The 11,723-nt window shown below is 67.8% G+C and overlaps 1 protein-coding gene and 1 long non-coding RNA gene across 2 annotated transcripts; one reads left to right on the top strand and one right to left on the bottom strand.

Annotated features, from left to right (window-relative positions):
• The first annotated feature begins 2,515 nt into the window (after positions 1-2,515).
• Positions 2,516-7,761, top strand: LOC137466162 (DNA excision repair protein ERCC-1-like). Its single transcript, XM_068178016.1, has 9 exons — positions 2,516-2,771; positions 3,131-3,517; positions 3,919-4,022; positions 5,029-5,128; positions 5,879-5,955; positions 6,603-6,702; positions 6,781-6,852; positions 6,979-7,047; positions 7,675-7,761. The coding sequence occupies exons 1-9, from the start codon at positions 2,649-2,651 to the stop codon at positions 7,726-7,728; spliced, it is 1,086 nt and encodes a 361-aa protein (XP_068034117.1). The 5' UTR covers positions 2,516-2,648; the 3' UTR covers positions 7,729-7,761.
• A 705-nt stretch (positions 7,762-8,466) lies between these two features.
• On the bottom strand, positions 8,467-11,202 carry LOC137466167 (uncharacterized). The gene is made up of 3 exons (XR_010995034.1): positions 11,126-11,202; positions 9,489-9,609; positions 8,467-8,546 (listed from the first exon to the last, which is right to left on the bottom strand). It is a non-coding gene; the product is annotated as an uncharacterized lncRNA (long non-coding RNA).
• Positions 11,203-11,723: the final 521 nt, after the last annotated feature.

The raw sequence follows: 11,723 nt of genomic DNA, 5'->3' as shown, positions 1-11,723 counted from the left end.
CCGGTCCCGGGGTCCCGTCCCTTGTCCTGGGGGTCCCGTCCCTTATCCCAGTCCTTTGTCCCGGTCCCGGCGGTCCCGTCCCGGTCCCGGGGTCCCGTCCATTGTCTCGGTCCCTTGTCCCGGGGATCCGGGTCCCGTCCCTTGTCCTGGGGGTCCTGTCCCTTGTCCCGGTGCCTTGTCCCGGGGTTCCGTCCCGGGGGTTTCATCCCTTGTCTCGGTCCCGGGGTCCTGTCTCTCGTCCCGGTGGTCCCGGTCCCGGGGGTCTTGTCCCTTGTCACGGTCCCAGGATCCCGTCCCTCATCCCGGGGGTCCCGGTCCCGGGGGTTCCATCCCTTATCCCGGTCCCGGGTTCCCATCCTGGGGGTCCTGTTCCTTGTCCCGGTCCCGGGGTCCCGTCCCTCGTCCCGGGCTCATTCCTGCCCCGGCAGATTCCGGTTCGGAGCACCTGGGCAGGTGCGAGGGGACGGACCGGGAGGAGCCGCCCGGCCCCGGCCGCGCCCACCGGGGGCCCACCTGCCTCGGCCACGCCTCTCCGGGGCCGCAGGTAACCGGGATGATCCAAATCCCGACGGTTCCGGTACCGGGATGCTCTGGATCCGTGAGGATCCGGTACCGGGCTGTCCCAAACCCTGTGGTTCCGGTACCGGGCTTTCCCAAACCCTGTGGTTCCGGTACCGGGCTGTCCCAAATCCCGATGATTCCGGTACCGGGCTGTCCCTGTGGTTCCGGTACCGGGATGCTCCGTGGCTCTGTCCCCGGTCACTTTTGTCCCCTCCTGACCCCCCTGTGTCCCTCCCGCAGCCCCCGGGAGCCGCTCGGGACCCACGTCCCGTCCTGGTGCTGCTGCGCCCCGCGCCCGCCGCCGTCCCCGGTCCGGAGGGGACCCGGGAGTGTCCCCCGGTGCCACCGGGAGTTTCCCCGCAGCTGTCGCCGTGTCCCCGCGGCTCCCCGCGGCTCCGCTCTCCATCCGCCGCCGTCCCCGGTCCGGAGGGGACCCGGGGGTGTCCCCCGGTGCCACCGGCTGTCCCCGCGGAGCTGTCGCCGTGTCCCCGCGGCTCCCCGCGGCTCGGCGGGGCGTTGCTGGCGGCGCTGGCGCTGCGCACCGGGGCCCTGCTCCGCCACAACCGGCGCACGCAAGGCGACATCGCGACACTGCGGCGCCACACGCGGCTGCTGGCCCGGGCCACCCGCGACCCCCGCGTGTGGCCCCGCCTGTGTCGCCTGCTGGGCCACCCCGCGGGAGCCCCCGGGAGCCACCGGGAGCCGCCCGGGGGTGGGGAGGGGGCGGGGGGCGGCGGGGAATAAAGGGGTGGCACCGAGGTGGCTCCGAGTGTTTGGTGGCCTTCGGGGACAGCCGTGGCTCCCGGTCCCTTCCCGCTGGTGGCCCTTGGGGTCCCCACGTGTGCCCTCCGTGTCATCCGTGTCCCCCCGGTGTCCCCTCCCGTGTCCCTGCCGTGTCCCCGCGGTGTCTCCCCCGGTGTCCCCGCCGTCCCTCCGGTGTCCCCTCCCGTGTCCCCTCCGTGTCCCTGCCGTGTCCCCCCCGTGTCCCCCCGGTGTCTCCCCCGGTGTCCCCGGGGTCCCTCCGGTGTCCCCTCCCGTGTCCCTGCCGTGTCCCCGCGGTGTCTCCCCCGGTGTCCCCGCCGTCCCTCCGGTGTCCCCTCCCGTGTCCCCTCCGTGTCCCTGCCGTGTCCCCCCCGTGTCCCCTCCGTGTCCCTGCCGTGTCCCCCCCGATGTCTCCCCCGGTGTCCCCGCCGTCCCTCCGGTGTCCCCTCCCGTGTCCCCTCCGTGTCCCCTCCGTGTCCCCCCGGTGTCTCCCCCGGTGTCCGCGCCGTCCCTCCGGTGTCCCCTCCCGTGTCCCCTCCCGTGTCCCCCCGGTGTCTCCCCCGGTGTCCCCGCCGTCCCTCCGGTGTCCCCTCCCGTGTCCCCTCCCGTGTCCCCCCGGTGTCTCCCCCGGTGTCCCCGCCGTCCCTCCGGTGTCCCCCCCGTGTCCCCTCCCGTGTCCCCCCGGTGTCTCCCCCGGTGTCCCTGCCGTGTCCCCCCCCGTGTCCCCGGGGTCCCTCTCGCTGCCACACCCCGGGCTGTCATTGTCACACGGGGGGCGTGGTCTTTGATCCATAGCCACGCCCACCAGCGCGAGGTGGCCCCGCCTTTTCCTTATGGCGGGAGAGAGGGTGTGGTTGCATTGTTTGATTGACAGTGCAGCGGGCCAATCGTGGGGGGAGTACGGAGGCCACGCCCTTTTCCGCGGTGCCGGAGCGCGCGCGGCGGCTCCGGAACCCCAAACCGGCCCCGGGACCCCAGAACCGAACCCGGGACCCCAAAACCGACCCCGAGATCCCCCGAATCGGCCCCGGCACCGGGAACTCCCGAGACCCCGCCCGGGACCGCCCCCGGAAACCGCAAACCGGCCCCGGGAACCCCGAACCGGCCCCGGGAAAGCGGAACCGACCCCGAGAGCCCCCAAGACCCCCGAACCGGCCCCGGGACCCCCCCCCGAACCGGCCTCGCGACCCCCCGAACCGGCCCCGGGAACCCCAAACCGGCCCCGGGAAATCCAAGCCGACCCCAGACCCCCGAACCGGCCCCGGTACCTCGCGGAACCGGCCCCGGGAGCCCCAAACCGACCGCAGATCCCCCCGAGCCCCGCCATGGACCCGGACCCGGACCCGAATCCCGGAGCCGCCAGCGACCCGGCCCCGGTACCGGCCCCGGCAGCGGGGGCGAAGCGGCGGCGTTTCACGGTTCGGCAGGAGGGTCCCGACGAACCCCCGGTACCGGCGGTGGCGGGAAGGGACCGGGAACCGAACGGGGAACCGGGGAGGGAACGGCAGGGGAGTGGTGACCGGGAACGGCACCGGGAAGCGAACGGGGAACCGGGGAGGGGACAGGGGACAGCGGGGACCGAACGGGGGACCGGGGGGGGAGGGACGGTGACCGGGAACTGCACCGGGAACCGCACGGTGACACCGGGGACCGCACGCGTGACCGGGAACGGCAGGGGGATGGGGACACCGGGGGTCCCGGGAGTGACCGGGAACGGGACCGGGGACATCAGGGGGGACCGGGAGAGGTCGGGGGGTGGCCCCGGTGTCCCCGCCGGTGACCGGAGGTGTCCCCGTGTCCCCGCCAGGTCCCGTCGCTGTTCAGAGCCTCCGCCCCGGCCCCCCCGGGCCCGGTGCCGGTTCCGGTTCCGATCCCGCCCGGTCCCGGTTCTTACGCTGAGTTCGTGGTGCGCGGCTCGGGGGGCACCGGGAAGGACCAGGATCAAAACCGGGACCGGGATCAGACCCAGAACCGGGACCGGGATCCTGGACCCACTGGAACCGCCCCCTCAGGACCCCTCCCGGGAGCTCCGGGACCCCTCGCGACCCCCGGGGACCGGGATCAGAACCGGGATCAGACCCAGAACCGGGACCGGGATCAGACCCAGAACCGGGAGCAGCTCCGGGCCGTTCCGGCCCTGCCCGTGCTCAAACCGGGCACTAAGAGCAGCAGCATCATCGTCAGCCCGCGGCAGGTGGGCGGGGCCATGTCGCGACATGGGCGGGGTCTGTCCCTCCTATCGCAGGGGGCGGGGCCATGTCGCGACATGGGCGGGGTCTGTCCCTCGATACCGCAGGGAGCGGGGCCATTTCGCGACACGGGGGTGTGTCCGCAGGCTCATGTCGCGACATGGGGTGCGTGTCCCATGTCACACGGGGGGCGTGCCTTATGCTCATGTCATGACACGGGGGGCGTGTCCGCGGCTCCTGTCGCGACACGGGGGGGATGTGTCATGTGGGGGGGGGCATGTCACATGTCGCGTGGGGGGCGTGTCCCCGGCCGATGTCGCGACACGGGGGGGGGCGTGTCCCCGGCTCCTGTCGCGACACGGGGGGCGTGTCCCCGGGCCGATGTCGCGACACGCCCCTCCCGCAGCGCGGCAATCCGGTGCTGAGGTTCATCCGCAACGTCCCCTGGGAGTTCGGCGACGTCGTCCCCGACTACGTCCTGGGCACCTGCGCCTGCGCCCTCTTCCTCAGGTGAGACAGCGCTGCCAGGGGTGCCCCAGGTGTGCCCAGCTGTGATCCCAGGTGAGACAGGTGTGCCCCAGGTGTGCCCAGGTGAGACAGGTGTGCCCAGCTGTGATCCCAGGTGAGACAGATGTGCCCCTGGTGTGCCCAGGTGTGCCCCTGGTGTGCCCAGGTGTGCCCCTGGTGTGCCCAGGTGAGACAGGTGTGCCCAGGTGTGCCCCAGGTGTGCCCCTGGTGTGCCCAGGTGAGACAGGTGTGCCCCTGGTGTGCCCAGGTGTGGCCAGCTGTGCCCAGGTGTGCCCCAGGTGTGCCCAGGTGAGACAGGTGTGCCCAGCTGTGCCCCTGGTGTGCCCAGCTGTGATCCCAGGTGAGACAGGTGTGCCCCAGGTGTGCCCAGGTGAGACAGGTGTGCCCCAGGTGTGCCCAGGTGTGCCCAGGTGTGCCCCAGGTGTGCCCCAGGTGAGACAGGTGTGCCCAGCTGTGCCCCAGCTGTGCCCCAGCTGTGCCCCAGGTGAGACAGGTGTGCCCAGCTGTGCCCCAGGTGTGCCCAGCTGTGATCCCAGGTGAGACAGGTGTGCCCCAGGTGTGCCCAGGTGAGACAGGTGTGCCCAGCTGTGCCCCTGGTGTGCCCAGGTGTGCCCAGGTGAGACAGGTGTGCCCAGCTGTGCCCAGGTGAGACAGGTGTGCCCAGCTGTGCCCCAGGTGTGCCCAGGTGAGACAGGTGTGCCCCAGGGTTCCCCAGGTGTGCCAGGTGTCCCCTCATTGTCCCCAGGTGTCCCCAGGGTGTCCCCAGCTGTCCCAGCTGTCCCCAGGGTGTCCCAAGGTGTCCCAAGATATCCCCAGCTGTCCCCAGGGCATGGCTGTCCCCAGGTGTCTCAGGTGTCCCCAGGTGTCTCAGGTGTCCCCAGTGTCCCCAGCTGTCGCTGTCCGCAGGTGTCCCCAGGTGTCCCAGCTGTCCCCGGGTGTCCTGGGTGTCCCAGGTGTCCCCAGTGTCCCCGTGTGTCGCTGTCCCCAGTCTCAGGTACCACCACCTGAACCCCGAGTACATCCACGAGCGGCTGCGGGCGCTGGGGCGGAGCTTCGGCCTCCAGGTGCTGCTGCTGCAGGTGGACGTGGTGAGGCGGCCCTGTCACTGTCACTGCCACTGTCACCTTGTCACTGTCACCTTGTCACTGTCACTCTGTGCCCCCACTCGTGTCCCCCTCCAGGTGCTGCTGCTGCAGGTGGACGTGGTGAGGTGGCGTTGTCACTGTCGCTGTCACCTTGGCACTGTCACTGTCACCTTGTCATTGTCACCTTGGCACTGTCACTGCCACTGTCACCTTGTCACTGTCACCTTGTCACTGTCACTCTGTGCCCCCACTCGTGTCCCCCTCCAGGTGCTGCTGCTGCAGGTGGACGTGGTAAGGTGGCGTTGTCACTGTCGCTGTCACCTTGGCACTGTCACTGTCACCTTGTCATTGTCACCTTGGCACTGTCACTGCCATTGTCACATTGTCACTGTCACTGCCACTGTCACCTTGTCACTGTCACCTTGTCACTGTCACTCTGTGCCCCCACTCGTGTCCCCCTCCAGGTGCTGCTGCTGCAGGTGGACGTGGTAAGGTGGCGTTGTCACTGTCGCTGTCACCTTGGCACTGTCACTGTCACCTTGGCATTGTCACCTTGGCAGTGCCACTGTGTCTGTCCTTGTCTCAACTGTCCCTGTCCCACCTGTCCCTGTTCCTGTCCCTGTCTCACCTGTCCCTGTCCCTGTCCCTGTCCCACCTGTCCCATCTCACCTGTTCCTGTCCCTGTCCCTGTCCCACCTGTCCCTGTCCCACCTGTCCCTGTCTCACCTGTCCCTGTCCCCCCTGTCCCCACAGCGGGACCCCCACCAGTCCCTCAAGGACCTGGCCAAAGTTTGTCTCCTCACCGACTGCACCCTGCTGCTGGCCTGGAGGTACGGCTGTCCCCAATGTCCCCAAATGTCCCCGGTGTCCCCAAACACCCCCAAACATCCCAAATGTCCCCAAACATCCCCAATGTCCCCAAACATCCCCAGTGTCCCCAATGTCCCCAATGTCCCCAGTGTCCCCAAACATCCCCAAACGCCCCCAAACATCCCCAATGTCCCCAAACATCCCCAGTGTCCCCAATGTCCCTGATGTCCCCAATGTCCCCAAACATCCCCAAATGTCCCCAAACATCCCCAATGTCCCCAAACATCCCCAAATGTCCCCAAACATCCCCAAGGTCCCCAATATCCCTGATGTCCCCAATGTCCCCAAACATCCCCAAATGTCCCCAAACACCCCCAAGGTCCCCAATATCCCCAAGGTCCCCAGTGTCCCCAAACATCCCCAAATGTCCCCAAACATCCCCAATGTCCCTGATGTCCCCAATGTCCCAAATGTCCCCAAACACCCCCAAGGTCCCCAATATCCCCAAGGTCCCCAGTGTCCCCAAACATCCCCAATGTCCCCAAACGTCCCCAACGTCCCCAATATCCCCAAGGTCCCCAGTGTCCCCAAACACCCCCAAGGTCCCCAATATCCCCAAGGTCCCCAGTGTCCCCAAACATCCCCAAATGTCCCCAAACGTCCCCAGCGCGGAGGAGGCCGGGCGCTACCTGGAGACCTTCAAGTCCTACGAGCAGAAGCCGCCGGACCTGCTGAAGGAGCGCGTGGAGCAGGACTTCCTGTCCCGGGTCCGTGTCCCCGGGCGTCCCCAAATGTCCCCGGGTGTCCCCAGGTGTCCCCTGACCGATGCCACCTTCCCCCCCCAGGTGACAGACTGCCTGACCAGCGTCAAATCCGTCAACAGAACCGACGCCCTGAGCCTGCTGGGCACCTTCGGGGTGAGCCAGTGACACCTGGGGACACCTGGGGACACCGGGGCGGGTGCCACCCCCGCGGTGCCCCCAGCCTCTGTCACCTCTGCCGGGTTTGTCACCTCGGTGTGTCCCCCTCCTTCCCCCCCGCAGTCGGTGGCGGCCGTGGCGGGCGCGTCCCGCGAGGATCTGTCCCTTTGTCCCGGCGTGGGACCCCAGAAGGTGAGGGGACAAAAAGGGACAAAAAGGGACAGGGAGGGGACAAAAAGGGACAGGGAGGGGACAGAGAGGGACAGGGTGGGACAGGAAGGGACAAAAAGGGACAGGGGGGGACAGAAAGGGACAGGGAGGGGACAGAGAGGGACAGGGTGGGACAGAAATGGACAGGGAGGGACAAAAAGGGACAGGGAGGGGACAAAAAGGGACAGGGAGGGGACAGAGAGGGACAGGGTGGGACAGAAATGGACAGGAAGGGACAAAAAGGGACAAAAAGGGACAAAGAGGGACAAAAAGGGACAGAGAGGGACAAAAAGGGACAGGGAGGGGACAAAAAGGGACAGGGAGGGGACAGAGAGGGACAGGGAGGGACAAAAAGGGACAGGGAGGGACAAAAAGGGACAGAGGGGACAGAAATGGACAGGGAGGGACAAAAAGGGACAGGGAGGGACAAGGAGGGGACAGAGAGGGACAGGGAGGGACAAAAAGGGACAGGGAGGGACAAAAAGGGACAGGGAGGGACAAGGAGGGGACAGAGAGGGACAAAAAGGGACAGAAGGGACAGAAAGGGACAGGGAGGGACAGACACGGGGACAGCCAGCGGTGTCCTCCTGTCCCTTTGTCCCCAACCAGGCCAAGCGACTCTTCGATGTCCTGCACGAGCCGTTCCTCAAGAGCCCGCGATGAGCCCCAAAAATCTTCCAAAAATCCCCTCAAAATGCCCAAGAAATTCCAGCCAAAATCCATCCCAAAAATCCCCAAAAAATCCACCAAAGATCCCCCAAAAAAATGCCCAAAATCCCCAGAATTTCCCCAAAAATCCACCAAAATCCCCAAAAATTCCCCAAATTCCACCAAAATCCCCCCTAAATCCCCTAAAAATCCCCCCAAAACGCTAAAAAAATCCCTCAAAATTAAAAAAAAAAAAACAAAAATCCCTCAAAATCCCCCAAAATCCCCCCCAAACCCCAAAAATCTACCAAAATCCCCCCAAAATATATATATATTTTTGCAATAAACGACATTTAATGGCGACACAGGTGACGCCGCCGAGGTCACTCCTGCTCCTCCCTCTTCTGCTTCTTCTTCTTCTTCCTCCTCCTCGTGGCCACCTCGGGCTCCTCGGGGGCCACCGGGGGGGGGGCCGGGCCCCTCGCCGGGCTCTGTCCCCGCGGGTGGCACCGTCCCCTCCGCTGTGCCCGTGTCCCCAGGTGCCACCTCCGCTGTCCCCTTCCTCCTCTTGCCCCCGCCGGGGGGGGTCTCGGGGGGGTCCCCGAAGCTCTGGGTGATGCTTAGGGACCCCCGCAGGGGGGGGGGCGCAGCCCAGGGACCCCCCTGGGGACAGCGGGGACAGCAGCAGGGGACGGTCCCCTCCGCCCGGGCCGCCCCGCAGCACCAGGAGCTTGGTGGCCGCGGTGGCCTCGGCGGTGGCACCGTCGCTGTCCCCGGCCGGGGGGGGCCGGAGCCGCTCGAGGCCGTTCAGGGGCACCGGGCAGCCCTCGAGGCTGGGGGGGACACATGGGGACATTGTCAGTGTCACCGGGCGGTGGCACGTCCTCGTTGTCAGTGTCACCCCCTCATTGTCACTGTCACCTCCACATTGTCAGTGTCACCCCCATTGTCATTGTCACCCCTCGCATTGTCACTGTCACCCCCATTGTCACTGTCACCCCCATTGTCATTGTCACCCCCCCATTGTCACTGTCACCCCCCCATTGTCAGTGTCACCCCTCCATTGTCACTGTCACCCCCCCCATTGTCACTGTCACCCCTCCATTGTCACTGTCAGCCCTCCCATTGTCACTGTCACTGACCAGTGACACTGGGACACCCCCAGTGTCACTGTCACCCCTCCAGTGACACTGTCACCCCCATCCCAGTGTCACTGTCACCCCATCCCAGTGTCACTGTCACCCCATCCCAGTGTCACTGCCCCCCCAGTGTCACTGTCACCCCCATCCCAGTGTCACTGTCACCCCCAGTGTCACTGTCACCCCCACATTGTCACTGTCACCCCCAGTGTCACTGTCACCCCCATCCCAGTGTCACTGTCACCCCCCATGCCAGTGTCACTGTCACCCCATCCCAGTGTCACTGTCACCCTCAGTGTCACTGTCACCCCATCCCAGTGTCACTGTCACCCCCAATGTCACTGTCACCCCCAGTGTCACTGTCACCCCATCCCAGTGTCACTGTCACCCTCAGTGTCACTGTCACCCCATCCCAGTGTCACTGCCCCCCCAGTGTCACTGTCACCCCATCCCAGTGTCACTGTCACCCCCAGTGTCACTGTCACCCCCATGCCAGTGTCACTGTCACCCCATCCCAGTGTCACTGTCACCCCCAGTGTCACTGTCACCCCATCCCAGTGTCACTGTCACCCCCAGTGTCACTGTCACCCCCATCCCAGTGTCACTGTCACCCCCCGTGTCCCCCCCCAGTGTCACCTCTGGGGACAGAAGTCCGCGGGGGCCCGGATCAGCCACAGCTCCGCCTCGGGACCCCCCAGGGGAACCCCCCCGGCCACCGCCTCGAACTCGGGGGGACACTGGAACCGCGGGGGTGGCCCTGGGGACACGCGGGCTGTCACCCCCGGGGGCCACCCCGGGTCCCCTCCGTGTCCCCAGTGTCCCCCCCACGTCCCCTCCGTGTCCCCCAGTGTCCCCAATGTCCCAAGACCCCCCAATGCCCCCCCATGCCCCCTCAGTGTCCCCCCCAATGTCCCCTGTGTCCCCCCAGTGCCCCCAATGTCCCAAGACCCCCCAATGCCCCCCCATGCCCCCAGTGTCCCCCCCAATGTCCCCTGTGTCCCCCCAGTGCCCCCAATGTCCCAAGACCCCCCAATGCCCCCCCATGCCCCCAGTGTCCCCCCCAATGTCCCCTGTGTACCCCAGTGTCCCCCCCAATGTCCCCTGTGTACCCCAATGTCCCCCCAGTGTCCCCCCCATGTCCCCTCCATCCTCTGTCCTCTCCCCTGTGTCCCCCTGTCCCCTCCGTGTCCCCCAGTGTCCCCAATGTCCCAAGACCCCCCAATATCCCCCCCATGCGCCCCCAGTGTCCCCCCCAATGTCCCCTGTGTCCCCCCAATGTCCCCCCAGTGTCCCCCCGCGCATCCCCACATCCCCAATCTCCCGCCACATCCCCGCGCCCCCCATCACCCCCGGACCCCCCCAGTGTCCCCCCAATGTCCCCAAGGCCCCCCCCCAGTGTCCCCAATGTCCCCAAAGCCCCCCCAGTGTCCCCCCAGACCCCCCCAATGTCCCCAATGTCCCCCCAGTGTCCCCCCCGCGCATCCCCACATCCCCAATCTCCCGCCACATTCCCGCGCCCCCTATCACCCCCGGCCCCCCCACAGTGTCCCCAGTGTCCCCCAGACCCCCCCAATGTCCCCAATGTCCCCCCAATGTCCCCAATGTCCCCCCAGTGTCCCCCCGCGCATCCCCACATCCCCAATCTCCCGCCACATCCCCGCGCCCCCCATCACCCCCAGACCCCCCCCAGTGTCCCCAGTGTCCCCCAGACCCCCCCCAGTGTCCCCAATGTCCCCAAAGCCCCCCCAGTGTCCCCCCAGACCCCCCCAATGTCCCCAATGTCCCCCCAGTGTCCCCCCGCGCATCCCCACATCCCCAATCTCCCGCCACATTCCCGCGCCCCCCCATCACCCCCGGCCCCCCCACAGTGTCCCCAGTGTCCCCCAGACCCCCCCAATGTCCCCAATGTCCCCCCAATGTCCCCAATGTCCCCCCAGTGTCCCCCCGCGCATCCCCACATCCCCAATCTCCCGCCACATCCCCGCGCCCCCCATCACCCCCGGACCCCCCCCAGTGTCCTCCCAATGTCCCCAAGGCCCCCCCCAGTGTCCCCAATGTCCCCAAAGCCCCCCCAGTGTCCCCAATGTCCCCCCAGTGTCCCCCCGCGCATCCCCACATCCCCAATCTCCCGCCACATCCCCGCGCCCCCCATTCACCCCCAGACCCCCCCCAGTGTCCCCAGTGTCCCCCAGACCCCCCAATGTCCCCAAGGCCCCCCCCAGTGTCCCCAATGTCCCCAAAGCCCCCCCAGTGTCCCCCGTGTCCCCCCTCACCGTCCATGCCACCGCCGCGTGCCCGCCTGGCTCCGCCCCCCCCCGTCCCGCCGCGCACTTGGTACCGTCCTGGGCGGGGCCAAAGGGCGTGGTTTTGCCTAAACCACGCCCCGTTTTCCCCCTAAAACGGGCATGGGCGTGGCCTCGCCGCGGGCAGCCCCGGCGGCATTTAAAGGTACAGCGACCCCCGGAACGACCCCGGCCCGGGGGGAGCGGGGGGGGCACCGGGGCGGCCCGGGGGGGGGGGCGGGGGCACCGGAGGGGCGGGGCGGGGGTGGGGGAGGGGAGATCCGGGCAGGGGCGGGCTCCCGGCGTGCACCGGGACGGGACGGGACGGGCGGGGGCGTGGCTGGGGAGGAGCGGCGCTACAGGTACCGGGTGGGGGGGCGGGGGGGGGGGGGGGGCATTTGGGTGTCGGGACCCCCCCCCGTGGGAACGGAAACCTCCCCGTGGGAGCTGAGCCCTTCACGGGGGACCCCCCCGGGGGACCCGGATCGTTCCCGTGGGACACCCTTCCCCCCCCCGTGGGAACCTCCCCGTTTTTGGGATCCGTTCCCCCGGACCCGCCCCCTCCGTGGGAACCCCCCCGGTTTTGGGA

Source organism: Anomalospiza imberbis, unplaced genomic scaffold (assembly GCF_031753505.1).
Source record: "Anomalospiza imberbis isolate Cuckoo-Finch-1a 21T00152 unplaced genomic scaffold, ASM3175350v1 scaffold_145, whole genome shotgun sequence".
NCBI lineage: Eukaryota > Metazoa > Chordata > Aves > Passeriformes > Viduidae > Anomalospiza > Anomalospiza imberbis.
This window is presented reverse-complemented; position numbering and strand designations above follow the sequence as displayed.